The 23751-nt window shown below is 39.4% G+C and overlaps 1 protein-coding gene across 1 annotated transcript in view; it reads left to right on the top strand.

Annotated features, from left to right (window-relative positions):
• LOC126480178 (legumain-like) overlaps window positions 1-22568 on the top strand; it is a 152244-nt gene extending 129676 nt beyond the window's left edge. The window contains exons 11-12 of the mRNA XM_050103845.1: window positions 15586-15759; window positions 22173-22568. Of these exons, the coding sequence (XP_049959802.1) occupies window positions 15586-15759; window positions 22173-22304 (306 nt within the window). The 3' untranslated portion in view covers window positions 22305-22568. The remainder of the gene's footprint in view (window positions 1-15585; window positions 15760-22172) is intronic.
• Window positions 22569-23751: the final 1183 nt, after the last annotated feature.

Below are 23751 nucleotides of genomic sequence, written 5' to 3'. Positions count from 1 at the left end.
TATCATTTCTAAAATAATAGAAATACTAGTCAAAAAGAGACTGCTAAATTACCTGAATAAATATAACCTTCTTTCCAATGACCAATTTGGTTTTAGGCCCAGAAAAGGCACACAGTCTGCTATAGCACAGTTCAATAAAGTAATTTTAGAAGCACTGGACAATGGTGAAAATGTAAGTGGTATCTTTTTAGACTTGTCAAAGGCCTTTGATACAGTTGACCACAAAATCTTACTTAATTCATTAGGGCAAATAAGAGTAAGAGGTGTGACAAAGAAGTGGCTCAAATCATACTTGGAAAACAGAGTTCAACGAGTTGAGGTATCACTAGTTTCAAACAATTCCCCTGTAAAACACCTGTCTGACCCAGAACATGTGAATATAGGCATCCCACAGGGAAGTGTATTAGGCCCAATATTGTTTCTTATACACATTAATGTCTTCCCACAAAGTATCAGACATGGAGGAAAAAAATACTTTTTGCGGATGACATCAACATAGGAATAACAGGTGAAAATCCAACACAACTGTCAGAAAGAGCAAACAAGGCTCTCAGTGATGTCCACAACTGGTCATTAAAAAATTAAGTAACCCTAAATGTAAAGAAAACTAACTATATTATCTTCCAATTGAACAAAAAACACAATGCCACTAGAATAAAAGTTAATAATAATGAATTAGAATGTGTAACAAGTACCAAATTCTTAGGGATGAATGTAGACAGCCAACTGAAATGGGCAAGCCATGTCAACATTTTGGCAAAGAAATTATCCACAGCATGCTATGCTCTTAGAATCCTTGCACCGGTATGCAATAATACCTGTCTTAAAATAACATATTATGGATATCTACACTCAGTCCTCAGCTATGGGATCATGTTTTGGGGAACAAGTGCCAGTAACATACAAACTGTGTTCAAAGTACGAAAAAGAGCCATAAGGATAACAACAAACAGCAACAACAGGGCCCACTGTCTAGAATTATTTAGAAAGCTAGGCATTCTAACTGTTTCTTGTGAGTATATCTTTCAGAACATAATGTTCATTAAGAAAAATCTCAACATGTATAACACAAACAGCCTAATAAATGACTATGAAACAAGATCTTGTCACCACCTCCATCTAGATAGAAAGAACAAGGCAAAGATGCAAAAAAGTATATTTTATAATGGGATAAAACTTTATAACAAATTACCACAGGAAATTAAAGAAATAAATGAGCCCCTCATTTTTCAGACAAAAGCTTAAAACCCTCTTAATAAGTAAAAGTTGTTATACTGTAAAATAATATTTAACATAGATGTAGATTATTAGCAACATATGACATTATCACCAAAATATGATGTAATTATAAATGTGTGTATGACTAGTTATAAAAACTACACAAAATATGATAAATCTGTTTCACTATAAATGTAAATGTGTGCTCATGTATTATAAACTGACGACGTCCGTACAATATATATTGTTCCACGGATGAATATAAAATAAATTAAGAAACAATTGAGCATTCACGTGAAATGATTCTCTTAGACGATTAACTATTGACGAAGTGGCACATCATCTGCAAATTAGTCATGGTTCTGCCTACGAAATCATCCACAGCAGACTTGGGCATCACAAAGTTTGTGCAAGATGGGTCCCAAAACAACTCACAAAGTTGCATAAACAAACACGCTTGGACATTTGCAAAAAACATGTGGATCGCCATGGTAATGAAGGGGACAACTTCTTAGACAGCATCATTACTGGTGACGAAATATGGATCCATCATTACGAGCCGGAGAGTAAACGGCTGAGTATGGAATGGAAACATCCAAATTTGCCATGCAAGAAAAAGTTCAAGACCCAACCGTCTGCTGGAAAACTGATGCTTACAGCTTTTTGGGACACACAAGGTCCAGTACTGATGCTAATATAAAATCTGTGCTGTGGCATAGCTGTGTGACAGATAGGTGTGGCCTGTTGCAACAAGACATGCTAAATGAACTAAACCAACTTGGTGTTAATAGAAATGGTAATGCTAGTAAACACATCAGCCAATTGATGGACTCAAAACAAGAATGTCACTATGAGTGACCACAGTGTTATTTGTTTTGATCTAGGAACTGCATGTGCAGACTGGAATGAACTATGCGTTCATGTCTGAAGGAATATTGCGTCAGCCTTCTTAACAACACAGGCACTGCAGTATCGTATTTACCCACCAGTACCAGGCAGTGTCCTCCCTTGTACAGGAATTACATAATGTGTATACGAGTACTGGTTGGAGGAACGAAACACATGGAAGTTTGGGTTTGGCCGTGAATCGTGCTCAGATAGCCAAAGTGGTGATATAAAGGCAATTGCTTGAGTAAAGTGGAAATCCAGATTCTGGTCCCAGTCCACCACAGGTTTTCATTGTCATCATTCCCATATACAGCTGATGGTTGGTCGTGTTTGCAACACATTTCATGTATTTCTCAGTTGTATGTCCACAGAAGTTGTCCAGGGCCAATATGTTATGCAAATTCAGTAACACACTGGGGCAGTGTTGCCAAACATGTCACCCAATATTTGTGGTGTAAATTTATCACTTAGCAATGAAAATTCACAACTTTTTCCTCGTAATCACCTGGAAGCCATTGAGTCATGGCAGTTTTCCTTTGGAAGCCTAGTCAGTTTGGTTGAAAATGGAGATGTATAGTTTTTTGGCTAAAGTCAGTGCTTTGAGTTGGCAAATTTCACAAATCACTGCACATCATTATTGTTGCTTTTCATCCTCATAATCACAGAGCCTTTTTTTGAGGGTTGGGTCCTTTTCATTTTGATGCGAAATTCGTGGCAACTACCCTTCATTTCTTGAAACCGCATTTTGTTTCTTCTCCAGTCGCAAAATACAACCTTCACTCACATCATACAATATTTGCTCAGATTGTACTTTCTTGCTCCTGCAAGTTTTCCAGTGTTTCTGCTTCTTCTATGTTTTTTCCTTTAGCTACATACAAGTGATAATGGAGAATTAGTAGCCATAATCAACAAGTTAGACCTTGGGTAATAATTAACTTTTAATGTGTTACTGACATAACACAGACTGAGGCCTAAACAACGCCATGGTATAACGGGTTCTACTGTTGGAAGTGGAGCAATACCTATCTTATTTTAATTAATTCGCAGACCCCAGTTTTTCTCCTTAAATTTGTGGAAAATGTGTGTGGATTATTTGCACATATGTGGTAGATTCATTTCAAGCTGCTTACTGTAGTCAAGCTGTGCCCTCTCCTTACAAGCCACCCCCTCCTCCTTCCTCACAGAATTACCAAATTGTGAGGCCTTGTTGCCTCAGGATGTCGTATCAATTGATTCCATCGTGTATTAAAGTTGTGCCACAAATTTCTTTTCTTTTCTATGTGATTCAGTATCTCTTCGTTAGTTATCTAATTTACTCATGTAATCTTCAACATTCTTCTGTAGCACCACATTACAAAAGCTTCAATTTTTTTCCTTCTGTGTGTTCTGTTTGTTGCCCATGTTTCACTTCTGTTCAAGGCTACATTCCAGACGAATACCTCCAAAAAAGACTTCCTGACATTTGCAACAGATTCTATGTTTCATGAATGCCTTTCTTGCTATTGCCAGCCTGCATTTGATACCCACTGTACTACAGCCATTGCCTGATATTATGTAGGGCAAACGGTACAACTCATCTGCTGTTTTTGGTGTTTCATTTCCTAACTGAGTTCCCTCAGCAACACCTGTTGCAATTCAACTACATTCCCTTAGGTGATAAAAGAAAATATTGTAAAATATAAGTGTGTAGGGAGAGATTATGGTAAGAATATTAGTAAGAGTTTTACAAAACCGCCGAGGAAAAATTTAATTCATCTTTAAACATAGACCTATAGCTCTTATATTCTGGTTTCTCATATAAGAAATGAGTGTAAAATTAAACAGAAGCAAGAATAAGTGGTAGATAACACTTCTGAGGTTAAAGTACAGGGTGAGGCAGTGAAACGGCATGGCTTTGAAAAATCACCAAGAAAGAGTATAATTATTTCAACATGAATCTTAACTACATGAGGGGAAATTAGTGTTTTACCTTAAAATTAATCATTTTTGGATATGGTGTCAGTAAGGTGGGTCCTTGGTTTTGCACAAATTGTCGGAGTCAAGATTAAATGTGCCCACGACATTCTGTAGCATCTGCAACAGAATGTTGTTAATTTCCTGCTGGATTCACTCCTTCAGATCTTGTTTTGTTCTTTGTGAATTTTCCTCAAAGACTTAGCGTTTAAGATAGCTCCAAAGAAAGAAGTCTGGGGCGGTCAGATCTGGCGAATGGGGAGGCCAAGGGATATCACCATTCTTGCTGATTAGCCATCCTGGAAATGGGAGTTTAAGCAAATCCATTGAGATGTTAGCAGTATGGCTTGTTGCACCATCTTGATGGAAGAGAGTTTCTTTATCTGGATCATACTGATCAATTTCAGGCAGACCAAAAGCTGCCAACATGTCAGCATAACGCTCAGAGTTCACTGTTTTTGTGTTACCATATTAATCTTAAAAAAGAATAGGATCCCATGATTCCACAAGAAGATATTGCACACCAAACTGTTACTTTTTTTAGAATGGAGAGGTTTTTCATGAAGATCACATGGCTTATTTGCGGACCAACACTGGAAGTTCTGCTTGTTTTCGTAGCCACCAACGTGAAAGTGGGCTTCACCACTCATCCATAAGTTATGCACTCTTTCTCCATTTCTTCTGATAACATTGAGCATTGCTTGGCAAAAGCATATGCAGTGATTGTAATCGTTAGGTTTTAGGGCTTGCACTATTTGTATGTTGTATAGATGATAGTGTAGGTCATTCTTCAAAATCCATCTCACTGATCGATTGCTAAGACCAAGTTCAGCGCTGTGCCACCTTGCTGATTTTTGCGGACTTCGTGCTAATGCATCACACACACGATCAATGTTCTCTGGGGTCTGGATTGTTTTTTTCACTACCACCTATTTCTTCATCGCGCTTTGTGGGTTCTAAGTTCTGCATCCACAGGAGAATGGCTTTCCTTGATGGCACAGGAGCCTGTGGCGATAGATTAAACTCACTACAGAAAGCACGTTGGGCACCAACCACACTGTCCATGTTTTTATAATATGCTTTTACAGCAAACGCACATTGAGCGCTTGAACAGTGCTGCATGGCTACTGAAATTTACCTGTCTAGTCACTCAAGGTCATTTACCCCACTCCCATAACCCCCCATCGCACCCATCAGCCAGAGTCGAAATCATGCCGTTTCACTGCCTCACCCCGTACTTTCTGCCAGGAGGACAGTGAGTCTCCTGATTCAGATGGCCAGTTGCAGTCAACAGTTAAAATTTTATCATCATCATCATCATCATCATAAAATTGTCTGGTGTGTTATCAAAGAAGAGAAAACACATACTACTGAAAACAAATCAGAAACAAGCCAATAATAATTTGAAGTATTATTAAACAAGGCATAAGTAAATGCCAAAAGTGAATTAAATTGAATTCCCAGATAGCAGGTATGGCATAAATGATGACACATTGAAATCACTGGCCACCAAATTCACTTATTACTTCATCACATTAAGCAGTTAAATACAAAAGCAATGAATTTACTCTGACAGACACTGTTCATACCGCTGACAGTCATTAATCTGCAAGGTTTAAAAATGCAACACCTGAGATTACAAAAATCATTGTTTGTAAAAAAAAGTGACCGTGTTTCTGGATATTGCAATCATTCAAAATCTTATTCCAGTTTTATCAGGTAGTCAAGGCATACTTTGTGACAGACTTTAATATGCTGACCTGTAAAAATGAAGATACATAGATCACATCTAACTGATCCATTTCACTCTTTCCAGTATTCTGAAATATTGAGAAAGTGGCCTGCAAGAGAATACGTAACTCGTATATACAGCTTGTCATAAATACCTTGTTACGGATGTTCTGTAGAGACCTGTATATAATTTCATGAATGAAGTCCTGGCAGAGCCAATTAACTAAACTGAATGAGAATATTGAGAAACCCCCACATGTCCATTTTTTTGGCAAAACTGAATTAGTTATGATTTTGTTCTTTAAACATATAGTCTGATCATGATATAGAAACCCCATGTGTTCTGGCATTTTCTGTGTTGTTATGCAGCCATTGCATTACCTAAACTGAAGTGAAACCCCTATGTAAGAAAGACGGGGGCTTTCTCAAAATTTTAAGTTGCCAGTACTGTTTACTATCAATTTTATTTGAAAATTTTCTGTGGACAGGAATTTCAAATTTTGGAAACCACAAGTGGACGCATGTTGCACACTTGAAGAGTTCAGTGCGAAAATCAAAACTCCATCTCTGAACGATGCTGCTAAAAAGTCAGCAATAACTGAGTTATTAGTGCAGAAGAGATGTACTGACTAATTCTTCAAGAAAATATAATAGTTAAAGAGAAAACAGACAGATTCTACCATTGCAGGTCCCACATTTGATTTTATGCACACCTGCAGTTGCCTCAGATACCAATACAAGACGTGTTTTACTTGCGTCAGATTTCAGTAAATGACTTTAATGTGCATGTCTTACACAGAGGAAGAGCCACATTTTCTCTTATCATGAAGGAATAGCATGAAAAAGCCCTCATGAAGTCTGTTGATTTCTTTTTGATAATGCAATTTTCACCTGTTCTCCTTTTCTTGTGGAGGCCAAAATAAAAACCATGCTATGGTGAGATTTTATTTAATACTTATGGCACATTGAGGATTTCAGTTCATCACCCATTACTTTCTAATAGTTCATCACCCATTACTTTCTAATAAGCGGCTGCTCTTACCTTCCATTTAATAGAGATTTGAGCATGGTAAAAAGGAAAATTAGGAAGATGGATAGGATATGTTTTTCTGAAAAAATATGTGTAATTAATAAAAACGAAAAGATCAATTTTGAAACAAAAAGACAAAAATAGAAATGGTAAATTTTAAGGATTGGTAGCCAAATTTCTACCAAAAAAGTGCTATTTCTGTTGAAACTCAGGAAATAAGAAACAGCACTTTCATGTAACACATTTATAAATTTATTCATACAAACATCTTGATGTTGTTACAGTTAAGCCATTTAATGATGGAGCAAAAGAGCACACATTCTAACTGGATGATACATCTGTAACTCCACCAAGCCCTGTAAGTCAGGTTTTTTAAGATCGTGTGTCTATAAATGAGATGAAAATGGATAACCTAAGGCGATTTCTGCCATTCCTACCAAAAGAAGAAATCATCCGGAACTTTTACTCTGATGTAAACAATTGGCTAACATGTGTGAAAAAATTAATCACACGTAGAATATAATGTCAAAGAAGATAGAAAATAGGCATAGATTGTTTGATTTTTGTCCATATTAGCAATAAAGTATGAGTTAGGTAAAGATTGAGGCTTATTTTTTATAAAATATTGAGAAAGCTCACTACATAAAATTTAACTTAGTGTCAGGAAACTGTATCAAGGTTGTTATCAGAGCATTGGCAGTATCCCATTTACATTTATTTTAACAAGTTATAAGAAGTAAAATGAAATTTCATCATAACTTTAGGACCTGGAATGTATTTGGTGTCTCCTGAAAAGTTTAGTTTTATGGATGTGGGGTTTCTCAATATTCCCATTCAACGATCCTGTAGCAAAATTCTGTGTACCCTTCTTGCATTGGCTAGAGTATCTCAACAACACAAAACATAGGAACAGATGTGGGAGGGAGGATATGTAACAAACGGGATCCTTCAGAGTTCAGTACTATGTCTGGTCTCCTGTTCGTAATGGAGATAAGTGGGCTTCGAAAGACTTTAGTCCTGTGACTGCAGCTGGGATGCCTGTTACCAGCATCATTGCCAGTAATCAGGCTACGTACTCACTAAGTGCCTTACGTTCAGGCTTCTACTTGGGTCTATGTTATCCGTACTGCTTGCCTTGACCTGTGCTGAATACTTAACTATTTTCTGCAGCACATAGTTGTGATTCAGTATGTCAATCTGAGTTTGGTAAATGCTGATAAATTAAAATTCAATGAGCATTTAAGTTCTTCAGCTACTTAGTTTTTTACTTGGAAACTTCTCTGCATATGAATTACTTAACATTTTAGGCTTATTAAAATCGTTTTCTTGACTAAGAACTACATCATGCCAGCAATTTTTGTCAAAATTTTAGCAGCCCATTTCAAAAGCAACGAGAGAATTTGGATTCATCTAAGTAGTTCAATGTTCCTTGTTTGAAAGCTGTCCTTAATTCCTGCACTTCTCAATGTATTCCTCATTGTAAGAGGCATTTCCGGAAAGTAGTACAATTTTGGAAAAAATCTCAAAACATTTTCTTCAAACCAATTACTTTTCACAAGAAAGAGCATTTCTTGAACATTAAAATAGAAAATGTACAAATCAAATCCACACACTTAGATGAAATTAAAAGTAATGTTCATCAAGAAATTGCAGCCATTTCTCAGAGGGAACTGCAGAGTTTAATGAGCAGTTTTGTAAGCAGGTGCCAGAAATGCTTGAACAATGAAGGGAGGCAGTTCCAGCTTTTCCTTGCTTAACATACTTGAGTGATTTACTTACCTTTTTAAGTGTTTATGTTGTGTATGCTAGAAATAAATGACACAACAAACCATGCTATATTTACAATATTATAAAAAGGATAGTTGCTACTCACAGTATAGCGGAGAATGAAATCCTGACCTTTAGCTGCCTACAGGCGTTGATAAATATCAAAGGGGACGGTTTAAAATGTGTGTCCTGACCGGGACTTGAAGTTGAGATCTCCTGCCTATGTGGCAGACGCTCTATCTGACTAAGTCATTGAGGACACAAAGTATAGTGCGACTGCAGGGACTTATCTCTGGTATGCTCCCCGTGAGACCTACATTTCCAACTTACTGTCCACACACTACATTTGTTGTGCCCTGCCCCACTATAATCATTACTCACTGCAGTCAGTATGCTGCCCGATGATCTTTTTCAGTGCGGATGCACTCACATTGCTCAAACTCTTACGGGAATTGGTAGATTAACTGCCGCGAGTATGAGCATAGTGGGCAGGGGCACTACAATTGTAGTGTGTGGACAGTAAGTAGAAATGTGGGTCTCACAGGGAGTGTGCCAGAGATAAGTCCCTGCAGTCATCTGTGTCCTCGATGGCTTAGTTGGATAGAGCGTCTGCCATGTAAGCAGGAGATCCCAGGTCAGAGTCCCGGTCGGGGCGCACATTTCAGATACCATCTTCATATATAGTGGGCAGGCTGGGTCACAGATAAGACACAACAAAAAGACTGTCCAAAATAAGCTTTCAGCCAACAAGGCCTTTGTCAAAAACACACACACACACACACACACACACACACACACACACACACACACACAAAACTAACCAGCTTATTTTGTGCTAGTCTTTTCGTTGTGCCTGTCTCCAACAGCATCTTCACTTTATGGTGAGTAGTAACTATCTTTTTCATAATATTGCTACATTCCATCCTGGATTTTCCATATTATATTTACTGCTGACCTCCTGTCACCTGCTCCGCAGGCACAGCAGCTGGCCTCGCTGGCTGGCCATGTGCCTTGAAAGCAGTTGCATTAACGATTGACCACCCTGTATTATTTGGGCACCAACAAAAAGCATTCAGAAACATTGAGTATTTAGTTTTGAATGTTGACTAGAGAAATCTGTTTGGGTTTATGTGTTGGAAATGTAATGGTAAAGTTCCAGAGAGTTTTTTTGGCACATGGACATCTTCCATTTAAAATTATCTTTAGAAGTGTTATTATGCTAGCACAGACCAAAAGGAATAGTTGGACATGTGTTCTAAAGTGTTTATTTTGTAAATTATGTACAAAACTTGAAATTAAGTATTGCTGCACTGAAGAAAACTCTGTTGCAGATATTCAATCATTTCCAGTTCACAAGAAGTTATTCAAAATTAAAACACACCCTTTACACAAGAACTTTGTTTACACTGTGTCCAGATAGACAAACTGTCGTCGTGCCTACCACCACACGTGTGTGTAAGTAGTGATGTGCCACTGTGCTGGCAACTCGTGACCGGGTGTTTCCAGTGGATGAGTTCTGCGGAATATGCTGACCGGAGCAACAGCCAAATATCCTCTGTATTGAGGTGGCCAGGACAGAAATGGCAACATGCTTTATTTTCACAAAAAAATAATGTCAGTGAGATCTCAAAGATAGGGTATAGCCAGTGGCATTAACACTTCAGAAATGTAACTGCTGCTATCCAAATTATTGGGCATTCAAACTAAAAGTGGTCATGTTGTGTACCCCATGGCACCCTCATACCATGTTCTGAGCCTGTATTAGTGCCACCTCACATGAATGTAACCATTATGAAGCTGCACACAGAACCAGGACTCACCTGAAAACGTGATGTGGTGCCAACCCTGTATCTATTATTGTCATGAGGCACACCGCCATTGGCACATCTCTCTCTGTTCCCATCTTCACGATGCTGCAGTTTTAATGCCTAGCAGTGTATACATTTTCTTTTTTTCATTTCATTTCATAAACCTGTCAATGTATTTTCATCTTTACTTTTAAGTCTTATCCTAGTTTTTCTTTCAAAACATGCGGTACAAAATGTGTTCAGAATTTGTACCCGATTTCTTGACTTTCATTCTGATCTGAGTAAATTGCACGTCTACAAACTCGCTCTAAGTAATATTTCTAAAATGCCTCCTAGTAAATTTTAGAGGCTTCTTGTCATCAAAATGCTGTCCTCTTCTAGCTTTCCTCCATTCTATGGTTTGAGTTTAAATTAATTCTCTTACCAGAGACAGACAAAACCCTGATAGTGGCATTTATCACCCTTTATTACTCTATGGAGATCATTAGTATTTAAAATGCACAGGTCCGGTATGTGGAAAAGAAATTTTCGTAGCATTTCAGTCTTCTGCTCGGATTTAACTGAACTCAATCGTAGGTCAGTGAGATAAATTGCTGCTGTACTTGAGTTGTAATCTGCAGTTCTTGAGTCTTTCACTGTCAGTCCTTTCCATCTCAGACATTTCCAGGGTTAAGAAGTTGGAGGAACAGACCAAGATTCAAATAAGTACTGTCAACTATTGTCCTCATTCAAAATATAGCTTGAGATATTTCTTTAGTCTCTGAAGGGGAGTGGAAGTATAAAGTCATATGCTGCTATGTAGTTATCTGAAATATGAAATTGCTTCTCTTGAGTTCATCTCCCCTCTCAGTATCTTCTTTCTGCACTTCGTCTGCTTAGCAATTTGGCATGTGCTGGAAATGCAGTCATTCTTATTTATTTACACTAAGCTACTAAATAAGAAATGCAGCTGCTCCAAGACATGCGTATATTACCTCAGCTCATATACTGTTAAAACATCCCATACAGTAACTGCCTGCAGTAATAAATTGGCTATTACATTAAATCAGATTATTTGACAGTTCAGAGCATCTTTCCTTCATGGCATGATACATTGTCATAGTGCGCAATATTCCATGGAGCGAAGCTTGTGTTTGAGGCAGGGGCATAGCTGCATGGAGTAACCAGCAGGTGCCACATAGCATGACCAAACTGCCAATGTCACCCTGTCTTTCAGAAATGCTGTGTCCATCCTCATTTGGTTACTTGCATGCACAGTAAGAAACCTCCACACACTAAATATATCCAACATTGAGCAACACATTATGTCATTGAAGTGATATTAAGCTTGTCGTGTAACATAAGTGTTGCCTGTATGTTGCCACTTTTCCCCAGATTGTGAAAGCAAGTTCCCTTTGTTGCATGTATATACTTGACAGTATAGAGCTTTTGGTATGGATGTAATTTGTTGTGGAATACTGTATGAACTTTATCAAATATATTTCTAATTCTGAATAATCCATCTTGTGAGTTACTATCAGAGTTGTCCTGAAAGTAAATCATTCTCTATGGACAAAATCTTGATGAAAATTGGTGTGTTCAGGGACATGTATCTGGACCAGTAGTCACTAATTTTAAGCATTTTCACACGACCCATAATCAGAAAATAGCAATGAAACAATACAGTTTCTTAAATCTTCTTTATTTTTACCTTAACAATATACAGTGAACATTATAAAATAGTTGCACCTAGGACAAGGTGCATTGCAATCATGCAGGTAGGGGGTGCCACACTTGCATAATGATTACACCTTGAACTTTGAAGAACTAACACTTACTGCTCTACACAGTCACAAAAGATATGTGTTAATATGTTGTTGGGCCCCCATTGTACCAGACATGTCTTGCATGTAGTCCTGCAATATGCCAACCCAGGCTCTAATCCTTGTCCTGTTGAAATGGGGGATGGGTGTGGGCATTCACAAATGGCAGAGCCACTGGTTGCAAGCCCTCAACCATGTAACATGTGGCTGTCATGGACCCCGTTACAAACATTAACAGTTAACGGGCATTATAGGATATAACTCACCACACCATCACACAACGCTGGCTGTACGGGTAATGGGAGTTCACAAACCACTCTTTGTGGTGCTCTCCACCATGCCTTCAGACATGAACCTGGTTGTCGCCGCTTCCAAGGGAAAAGCGGGACTCGTCACTAAAGATGATACACTGCCATGTTGCAGGGCCCTGTGTATGTCATTGTTGATACCAAGTGCATCAGACGTGATGCTGGGAGAATGAGTGTGGGTGTGCACCAAGAACTGTGCCAAGCAACTGCCTGTCAGTGGTACTGGCACTTACGGGATGTTGTATGGAAGGCAGGACAGCCAGCTGAATTGTGCTTGTCTTTGCCCTTGGATCTGTTCGCACATGGTGGACAACCTGTCAGTTCTCTTTCCTTGTGCATGTCCAGATTCTACACATTGTGCCTTCATGCACCCATCGCCATCAGCAGTGGACACTGGTGGTATCACTTAGATTGCTGTGGTGTGCAGTGCGACATAAGGATCACGCAGCCACCCACAGCCCTTCTACCTCATCTGGTGGGGCCTGGGTGTAGTGCACATTCATTTGAAGCTCTAGTGACGATACACACTATTGTAATGGCCATCACGACCATTTGGGAGCCCTCTTAAATCAACCAATGGGCGTGACGTCACAGCTCTACCCATGCTATCCAAGTGCATGGCCGACCATGCAGAGGTAATCATTCATAGGTGACTATGTGCAACACACCAACCCAGTCAGGAGTGAATTGGTCAGGTTCTTCTGGATGTAACACCTTTTATGATGATCAATATAGAAAGCATTTATTCTAGAATATTTGCCTTGGTTCACAAATAAAATCTATAGGTACTCTCTGCTACAGAGTTAGCCAGTTGTTCTATAGCAAATACGAGAAAAATGGACAGAATTCTTGGATATTGCCCTAATCCACATTATGCCCTGAAGCTGAAGCACCAAACACATGCACAAATGAATAAAAATCATTTCTTTGCCAGTCAAACTTATTACTAAACATGTTACTGTAGTTTCCAGTGAGAATCTTAAAGAACTTTTTTCCCTTTGTACACTCATGATGGCATGTAATTTTCTTTACAAAAATGAATCGTAATCAGTATCTGGTAATCAAAAAGGAAGATGAAAACAGCAACATGAGACCACAGTAACACACACACACACACAATTTCAGTTTAGCAGGCTGAACATTGAACACCTACCAGGTGCTCACCACATGTCCTGAACACACAGATATCTCAGCGGCAGTGTACACAGGAGTTGTGCATAAACAACTGTCCCCTGGGGACAAGGGTAGAAGTGTGCTCTTAATGCATCTATATCAATTAATTAAAGGATTGTTGAAAAAGTGTAATGTTTGCTTGCAGACTCTTCCTCCTTGCCTAGATTTTATAAGTGGGTTTCTTATGTCAGAGCAAACATCTTCAGCAGGCTTCCATTGGGGGGGGGGGGGGGGGGGGGGGGGGGGGGGGGGGGGGAAGGAAATTGGAATAAATATGAATGAAAATTAACATCTACAAATAATATTATTATATAGAGATATACACATGATTCAAATCAAGGAATCTAATAATTAAAACAAACAATTTTTGACAAGATACTTTAACTGGATAGATAAAAAAATCTACTCACCAAACAGCTGTAGAGCGCACACATAAGGTCCTACTCTGAATCCCATGTCACTTTCATTGATGTTGATCTCGTCCTCACTGAAAGCCAGCTACACACTTCTGTCCAAGCCTAGGCATTCAAGGCAAATGTATTTGTTTGGATGCAGACTCTTTACAGCAATACACCACCATTCTCACCTCAGCCTTCACTGGATGTAATTACCCTACAAGCCTAACTCAAAAGCAGATTTCCCAAGCCATTACACCCAATCCTGGTACTGCGGATCTCTCCAAAAAAACAACTTCGGAGCACACCATTGATCACTCAGTATTATCCTGGTCTAGAATGTATTAATCAGCTACTTCAAGAAGGCCATAGCTTCCTAAAATCATACCCTGAAATGAGATCCATTTTGTCTTAGATTTTGCCCCTCACACATAGAAGAGCTTTTTGTCACCCTCCCAATCTCTGCAATATTCTTGTCAGACACTATGCTCCTTCTGCACCCATCTCCATATACTATGGCTCCTATCCCTGTGACTGTCCCTGCTGCAAGACTTGCCCTATGCAGCCTCCTATCACCATGTATACCAGCCCAGTAACTGGCAAAACAAATACTATCGAAGGGAGAGCCAGCTGTGAAACGACATGTCTTAATACCAGCTGTTATGTAAACACTGTTTGGCGGCACAACTAGCACCAAGTTATCAATTGGGATGAGAGGGCACAGGCAGAGGGTGTATACTGGCAACATGCAATATCTTGTTGCACAGCATTCTCTATAATGTGACAATCGTGACCTCATTGCCTGTTTCACCACGTGCCCCATCTAGATTCTTCCCCCATACACCAGTTTCTCAGAACTCTACATGTGGGAACTAGCACTACAATATTTCGTTGGTTCTCAACACCCACCTGGCCTTAATTTACATTAATTTCTTCCATCTCAGCACTGTAACTACTCTATTCATCACTCCATTTTAGTTTACTACATCTTTCATTGTCTTACCTGCCTATTTTTCACCTCCACCTCCCACCTCTGTTACGTACAATGCACTTAGCTTTTCACTCTTATTAACTCATGCATATTACCCAGTCTTCCATCGTTAACCCCTCAGGTTTTCAAATCTCGTCTGATGCAGTCCCCAACAATCAATCTTTCATTCTCATCCCATCTGGTAAGTCTCCCCGGACCTGCAGTTCTGGGTGACTTTTCTGAAATCTCCCCCTCTTCCTTCCCCCTGAATGAGCCATTGGCTCCAAAAGCTTTCCTAATTGTAACCTTCTGTGTGTGGTGCTGCTGCTGCTTGGTGAGTAGATTTTTTTATCGGTCCAATTAAATCAAAGAATCTGCTAGACTATTTGGGGGAAAAAAAATCATTTTACACACATTCACATGAAAAGCAAAGTGTCAGCAGATAAGGATTATATGGCATGTTTGATTAAGAAAACCTTATTTTATGTTAGTAGGTGGTTAGGGGGAAAAAAACAAAAATTACAACTATATTTGTATTTCAGATGCGCCGTGGCCTAGACGAAACTGTTCGAAAGGTCTTGAAGGTGGCTGCTGAAGGTGATGTAACAAGTGTAGTGAGACTGGAAAGAACAAAGCATTCATTGACTAGAACAAACATGCATTGTTACAAACGTCTAGTTACAAAATTCTCAGACATGTGCTTCAAGCTCTCAGAGGTAAGACTTCAGTTATGTACTATTAGTGTTGGTATTCAGACTTTATCTCAGTGCTTTGTTGTTGTGATCTATCCTGTGCAAACCTCTTCATCATCACAAAACCTACAACCATTTGAGTGACCTCAACAATTTTTACCCTTATCTATCGATCCCTTCTTTCAGTTGAGCTGTAGCATAAATTCCTAATTTGTTATTCGAACTACCCATTTAATCTGAAGCATTCTTCCATAGCACCACATTTCAAAAGCTTCTGCTCTCTAGTGCTATTTTGTCTAAAACTGACATGGTGGGACTGTGGCTGTGTACAATTACTGTACGTTAATTCTTACGAAGAAGAAAACAGCAACCAGCCACTATTAATACTGCTATTTATTTAGGTAAATAGTGCCGTTACCGGATTTGAACTGGCAAGTTCATCATCAGACGGCTGTTGCACATGATTTTCAAGACACACTTTACATTATCATCCGTTTTCAAAATTCCGCATGATTTTGTTGCGAAGTTGCATTGTATTTTCGAATATTCCTAAATATATCCAGCACTTACGTAATTTGTACATCACCATATTGTGCAAAGCACCAACGCACACGAAAAGAATTTGCCACATGTGAAGTTATCACAAAGATTGCAGATTTGTGTTTGTAAATCTGCAATCTTTGTGATAACTTCACATGTGGCATGTTCCTCGAATCTAAATTGATCTTCCCCTAGGTTGGCTTCTACAGTTTTTATCACACTTCTATAAATATTTAATGTCAGTATTTTGCAGCCATGAATTAGCAAACTGGTAGTTCAATAGTATTCACATCCAAAAGCACCTACCTTTTTTAGCAACTGGAATTATTTCTTTTTTCTTAAAAACTGAAGGCGTTTTGTTGTGGCTGGCTCTCGCAGTAATTCTGAGGGAATATCAACTCCAGGGGCCTTATTTTCACTTAGGTCTTTCACTGCTCTATCTAATTCATCTCGCAGTATCATATATGTCCCATCTCATTTTCTACTGATTCCTCTTTCTGTATTACGTCCATGGTAATTCCTGTTATAAGCTTGTCAACACAGGGTGTATCAAAAGGTATGAAACTTATTTTCGATAACTTTTTGTTTGCATGGTAGTGTCTGAAATGTGGAAGACATAGGCAATATGGATGAGACACAGATGACTCCTGTTGCTGCTCATATTCATGCCAAAAGATCTTCTGGTAACTTTACAGGTGAAGTGTAAACCAAGGTTTTCATGTACCCCTACAAATAAAAATCCAGTAGGGTCAAGTGTCCATGTCCAATCCATCTGTTGCCCAAGGTGTAATTCAAGTGACCAAGTACCACATTGGCAAGGTGTGCTTGGAGCATCATCCTGCTGGAATGACATGGAATGGCAAATTGCCAAAAGCACCTCATCCAACAATCCAGGTAAGACTTGCAGAAATACCAGGCAATTGGGATGTATGACATGATATGGTCATCAATGAGACCTGCACGCACATTGACAATGGAGTGACATTGGTTATCTCGAATATGCAGCTTGTGAGGATTTTCTTCCATCCAAATATGGCTGTTTCCAGTGTTGAACATGCTGTCCATGATACAGGTGCATTCATCAGAAAACAGGATACATCGGTGAAAGTGTGGATCCTGCCTACTTTAATCAACCAGCCATTGGCAAAAATTGACACAATGAGGAAAGTCATTATGAGCCTGGAGTTTGTTGGTATGAAGGTGCTCATGTGCAGAACATGCCTCCCTGTCATAGTTTACACCCATGGTGTGCACTACCGCTTGAGTGCTTGTAGAAGGCTACTCTGCAAAACGCTGACGTACAGCTTCTTCGGACTCTGGTGTTTGGCAGGTCTGCAAGCATCCAGTGTGGTGACTCTTATGACATGAGCTGCCCATTTTACATAAATGCCTCCCCAGTCCTGCAAACATGGTGTGAGGTGGATGACGCCTGTTGGGGTAATGTTCTTCATGGAGTTGGCAAGCCTGTCTTGTATTCCTTTGGGCTACCCTGTTAACAAGAAGCAGGTTCATGTACTCTACAGTTATGCACATGACTGTCATTATTAATTCCTGTTTATGATAGCCCCACAAGTGACTGAAATTTACACACAGTATGAAAAAAAATGGCTCTGAGCACTATGGGACTTAACTACTTTGGTCATCAGTAACTTAGAACTACTTAAACCTAACTAACCTAAGGACATCACACACATCCATGCCCAAGGCAGATTCGAACCTGCGACTGTAGCGGTCACGCGGTTCCAGACTGTAGCGCCTAGAACCGCTCGGCCACTCTGGCCGGCACACAGTGTGAAATTGTGTGTGTGTGTGTGTGTGTGTGTGTGTGTGTGTGTGTGTGTGTGTGTAAAATGTAACAAATTAGCAGTGCCACTGGTAAATACACAAACTTCACAGTATACACACAATGCCTTCTGTTGCTTGCTTTACCTACAGTTCCTTTTCAGAGACCATAGTGCATCAACAATGTCAGAGCAATTGCAACTTGCATTGTCTTCTTTACTTCTTGCCTAGCTTGTGTGGACCAAACTCTGACGTCCTCCTCCACATTCCAGAGACACTAGCACACAAGCAATAGAAGTCTATTAGCACAATATGCTCATGTGGCACTTGTCTACCAACCACCACACCTTGTAACATACCTTTTGATACATCTGTATATTCTTTCCACTCTATGCTTAGTACTGGCTTGCCATCTAAGCTCTCGATATTCATACAGGTGCTTTTCTTTTTTGCAAAAATCTCTCTAATTTTCGTATAAAAGCATTTACCTTTCCCATAGTTATGTATGCTTCTACAGCCTTGATTTTGTCCACTAGCCTGTTTTTAGACATCTGTATTCCCTTCATTTATTGCATTCTTATATTTTCTCCTTTTGCCATTTGAATTCAATACATCTTGAGTTACTCAGGGACTCCTACCAGGCCTCCTCTCCTTACCTATTTGATCATCTGCTGCCTTAACTATATCCTCTCTCAAAGCTATCCATTTTTCTTCTATTGCATTCTTTCCCCTGCTTCAGTCCTGTGTTCCTTCTGAAACTCTGAATAACCTCTGGTTCCTTCAGTTCATTGAGGTTTTACCTCCTTCATTTACTACCTTTTTTGCAATTTCTTTATTTTTGATCTGCTGTTCCTAACCAACAAATTGTGGTCAGAGCCCACATCTGGTTTCAAAAGTAAATTTTCAAAAGACTGAATACGTATGCATTGTAGAAAGTATAGGAAACAACAGTAGGTGGCCAGCACACTGAGGCATGTAAAAAATTTAAATATTTGGGTCGCATACTATCAATAGACAGAAAAGTAATTGGGAAATATAGCAATGAGTAGCCCATGGAAAAACAGCAATCATGAAGCTAAACCCTCTGTTATTGTCTTATAAGATAAGTTGTTAAGTGAAGAAGATGCTCTATGAAAGTATTGTAGAGCCTGTAATAACTTACATATGAGAATGCTAGGAGCTTACTGGGAAAACTAAAAACAAATGAAATTGTTGAAATGGACCACCTCAGAAGATCATGTAGAATACCTCAGTGAGACAACATAAGAAATACAGTAATTAGGGAAATGACCCAGACTCAAGAAAGCATAGCCCCCAGGGGACCCACAGATCTTTTGTGATGCGCACAAAGTCCAGGTTATTGTAGCCTTTCTTCTCTCCCAAGCTGCATTCCCTTTCCCATACCCACTCCTTCCCATCCGAGCTCCCCCCCCCCCTCCTCCATTGTTTTCCTTTCCAACAATCCAGCTATTCCTTTAGGTCTTGTGTGGTGTTTTCGACTCCTTTTTTTCTCTGGCTTGTTCTGGTCCCCTTGGGGTTTGATCTCCCTTTCTAAATTGGTTCCATAATGTAATCCATTTTTGGGAAGGACTCCCCCCCCCCCTCCCTTCCTGCTTGCTCACCGAAACACCCCCCCCCCCACCCCCACCCTGGCTAGATCACCAGCATGGTAGCCAGTCCATGTGGTGAGGCTGTTATGTACCTGTTTGACCGAGCTCCCTGGCAATACCAGGATCACACTTGTGGTACTTGAGCTGTCACTGCCTCATGTATGCCTAGGAGTGGTTGCTCCTCTTCTTGGGGCATGGGAATTCCTGGCAATGATCGCCATGCCAGGCGCCACTGGTACCCAAGGGTTGAGCCCCTGATTGGAGTGGTGGTATCATGGCAGACTTGAAGCATGCTAAGCTCCATACGTCTGGCCAATATTCTGTGGCTGTCTCTTCAGACAGGAGTAGTTCTCTCTACTCCATTTTTTCTTCCTCAGCCTTCCCCTCCTTGGCCACTCCCTGGGAGAAGGGCTAGGCCTACTGGTGGAGAACACTTATCGGTTCCCCTTCTGAACAAATGAATGAACTCGACCAGCACATCGGCCACCGTATCCTGTGTGAGCTATGATGACACTGGAGTTTTCACAGATAACATTGTAGGTACCTTAGTGCTCTCTGAACAGTAGTGTGTGGAATGCTGGTGCAACTTCATGAATGCTGACTTCATCATGCAGAGATGAACCCACAGTAGTCTCCACTTCTTCCTAAACTCTCCGAGCAGCAGTACCACTTGGGTCTGGTTAAAACAACCATTGGCTTCAAACTTTGTTTCACTTTCTTCACAGGATTTTACCCATTCAAATACCCTTCTTATGGTGATTAGGATCATAAAGCTGCAAAGCTGATTTTCCATTATGGTAGTAAAGCCTAACAATGATTGTTAAGGTTTTATTGAAACCAAAAATGAGTGCAAGAACTATGTTATTTCAGGAATATGTGTCAATTTTTTACCTCTACCTACATTATTCTTTGAATTCATGCATTTTCAAATGTCAATGGACTTCTAGGTTCCACAGTTTTTGTGTAAGTAGAATAATGTTGGAATGGTATTAATTATATGAGCTATAAACCCTACATTATATTACAGATGAGGTCCTTCTGTAATTTATTAATTTGTGATTTGAATCAGCTTTAATGCCATGCCGTTAGTTGTGCATCTCCATTACATTATTTGTTTCCTATCTGCCATATTGAGTAAGGAAAGTTCTTGCAGAAAGTAAATACTTCAGGAGTAAAGATCACTCACTGAATAAGGATTCTCCCCTTCCAGCACCCTGGTGCACCTACAATGTAAGTGCAGGTGTGTGTGTGTGTGTGTGAGAAACCACATCAAATACTGACGAACCGATTCCAAGACCGAACGTGAGGAGTGGGGCTAGTGTAACTGTCTAATACAAACCATACAAAAATGCGCGGAAGTATGTTTTTTAACACAAACCTATGTTTTTTAAATGGAACCCCGTTAGTTTTGTTAGAACATCTGAACATATAAACAAATATGTAATCAGTGCCGTTTGTTGCATTGTAAAATGTTAATTACATCCGGAAATATTGTAACCTAAATTTGACGCTTGAGTACCACTCCTCCGCTGTTCGATCGTGTGTATCGGAGAGCACCGAATTACGTAGGGATCCAAAGGGAACGGTGATGGACCTTAGGTACAGGAGAGACTGGAACAGCACATTACGTCCACATGCTAACACCTTTTTATTGGTCATTTTCACTGACGCACATGTACATTACCAGATGGACTGCGTCGTGTACGACATTCATTACGCCAGAGATTGCAACTGTGTGCAGCAAATGATGGCCACCACATTGAACATCTATTGGCCTGACATGTCGGGACACACTCTATTCCACTCCGTAATTGAAAACGGAAACCACGTGTGAACGTGTACCTCACCCCTCATGGTAATGTACATATGCGTCAGTGAAAAAGACCAATAAAACGGTGTTAGCATGTGGATGTAATGTGCTGTTCCAGTCTCTTCTGTATCTAAGGTCCATCACCGTTCCCCCTGGATCCCTACGTAATTCGGTGCTCTCCGATACACACGATCGAACAGCGGAGGAGTGGTACTCAAGCGTCAACTTTGGGTTACAGTATCTCCGGATGTAATTAACATTTTACAATGCAACAAACGGCACTGATTACGTATTTGTTTATATGTTCAGATGTGCTAACAAAACTAACGGGGTTCCATTCAAAAAAATGTAGGTTTGTGTTAAAAAACATACTTCCGTGCATTTTTTTATGCTTTGTATTAACCAATTACACTAGCCCCTCTCCTCACGTTCGGTCTGTGGAATCGATTCGTCAGTATTTGATGTGGTTTACGAAATATATCCAGCGGTAATGTTAGGTGACTCACCCTGTATATAGCTAATTAAAGGATCCCCCCCTTTCATTTCTAAAGTATTTACATACAGTATACTTCTTTTATAAATGACATGACTTGTATTTGTTTACAATGTCAAAATTTCAGCATTTGCTTTTTATTGACTAATTTTTACTCTAATTATGGAAAGCTATAGTTTTTAATGATTTTTTCCCATTCTAGAATCCATATGCACTTCAGCGTGTTCCTGTATTCCTCAATGTTTGTGAAGAACAGCACCCCTCAGAAGAAGCAGTGATAAATGCCATGGAGCATGTATGCTCAAGTAAGATCAAGCTGACAGGTGTTGTGTAAGGATAGCACATCTGTAAGGAGATGGCCCAGGGCAGCACATAAATAGTAGTATATTAGTGCTGTTAACTAAATTTACTTACAGATATGCATGTAATTTTTCTGATCAGTTTTCTATGTGTGCTTACATCATCCAATTTTTGTATCAGAGTTTCTTGGATTGAAGTGTGAAACATCTGAAATATATTTTATTAATTTGTTACTAGAAAGGTGTGCTTTTTGTATAAAGTAATAAAAATTCATACTGTTGTTGGATCAGTTACTCAATTTTGTGTGTGTTTTGGGGAGGAAGGTTCATAAGAAGTTTGTCACACAAACAGATATTTCATTGAAACTTAAATGGTATGCCTCTACCCCTCTGTACCAATATCATCATGACATGGAACTCTCATGATCAATTCTTAATAGTATTTTGGCTTGCTTGTTTCACTGTGACCTGTTTGTCCACCAGTGGTAGCTGCTGTGTAAGAACACAAGAGCATGTGAGCACCCTAACGTTTGGCAGCTTGCTGGTCGATTTTTCATTGAATGCTTTCAATCATACATAGACCTGGTGAAATGAAATATATGGCACCTAAATCTACTACAGTATTCTAAATTGCTATTCCTCTAGCCTCCATGAAACTCAGCATCAGGGATGTGAGCACATCTTCAGTAGCTCTTGCCTATGCACAACTAGCATGACTTAATTGCCTTAAGGATCAAATTCATGCGGACTTGATAAACAATATGCACAGCTAGCTCCAACCACTAACCTACAAATTAACGTCAATGCCACTAGGTGGTAGAACATTGCAGCAGACTTTTATTGCCATTCACTAGGTGGTAGCACACTCCTCAGTTATGCCAAACCATTAACTTTATAATAAAACTAGATCCGGTGTGGGTATTTGTATCATTTATACTGATTAAAAAACTATTCTGTGCATTTCTGAATGAATTACATTATGTTTTGGATTTTACCATATAGCAACCCACTTGTATTCTCAAGAGGAGAATCCACAAGTTTAGTGGATTTCTTCTACATGTAGTCAAGTGATCAAACATTACTGCTTTAATTTTATCATCTCAACAAACGGCAGTTTGTTTTTGAAGTTGGTTGTTCACTGTGCGGGAATTGACTTTCATGTGCAGTGTCAATATGAACTATTTTAAATGCTAACAGAAAAGTAAATTTCCAGGGAAAGTTAGTTGTAAAGGAACTAAGGCCTCCCAAGAAGAAACCTGTTTATTGAGAAAGTGACAAAACCAAATAAGTGTGACTACAAATGAATGTTTAACGTAAGTGGTTGGTTGTGCGCAACGTAGAATGTCTGACTTTTCAGCCCAGAAGTTAATTTGTGGAGCAATATAGATGTAAGGAATATTGTAAATTCCTCTGAAAAAATTAAAAAGTGCAAAAACTTCCACTTGCACAAAAATACGAAATGGAAAGCAGCGAAACTTGCAC

Source organism: Schistocerca serialis, chromosome 1, assembly GCF_023864345.2.
Source record: "Schistocerca serialis cubense isolate TAMUIC-IGC-003099 chromosome 1, iqSchSeri2.2, whole genome shotgun sequence".
Lineage (NCBI taxonomy): Eukaryota > Metazoa > Arthropoda > Insecta > Orthoptera > Acrididae > Schistocerca > Schistocerca serialis.
This window is presented reverse-complemented; position numbering and strand designations above follow the sequence as displayed.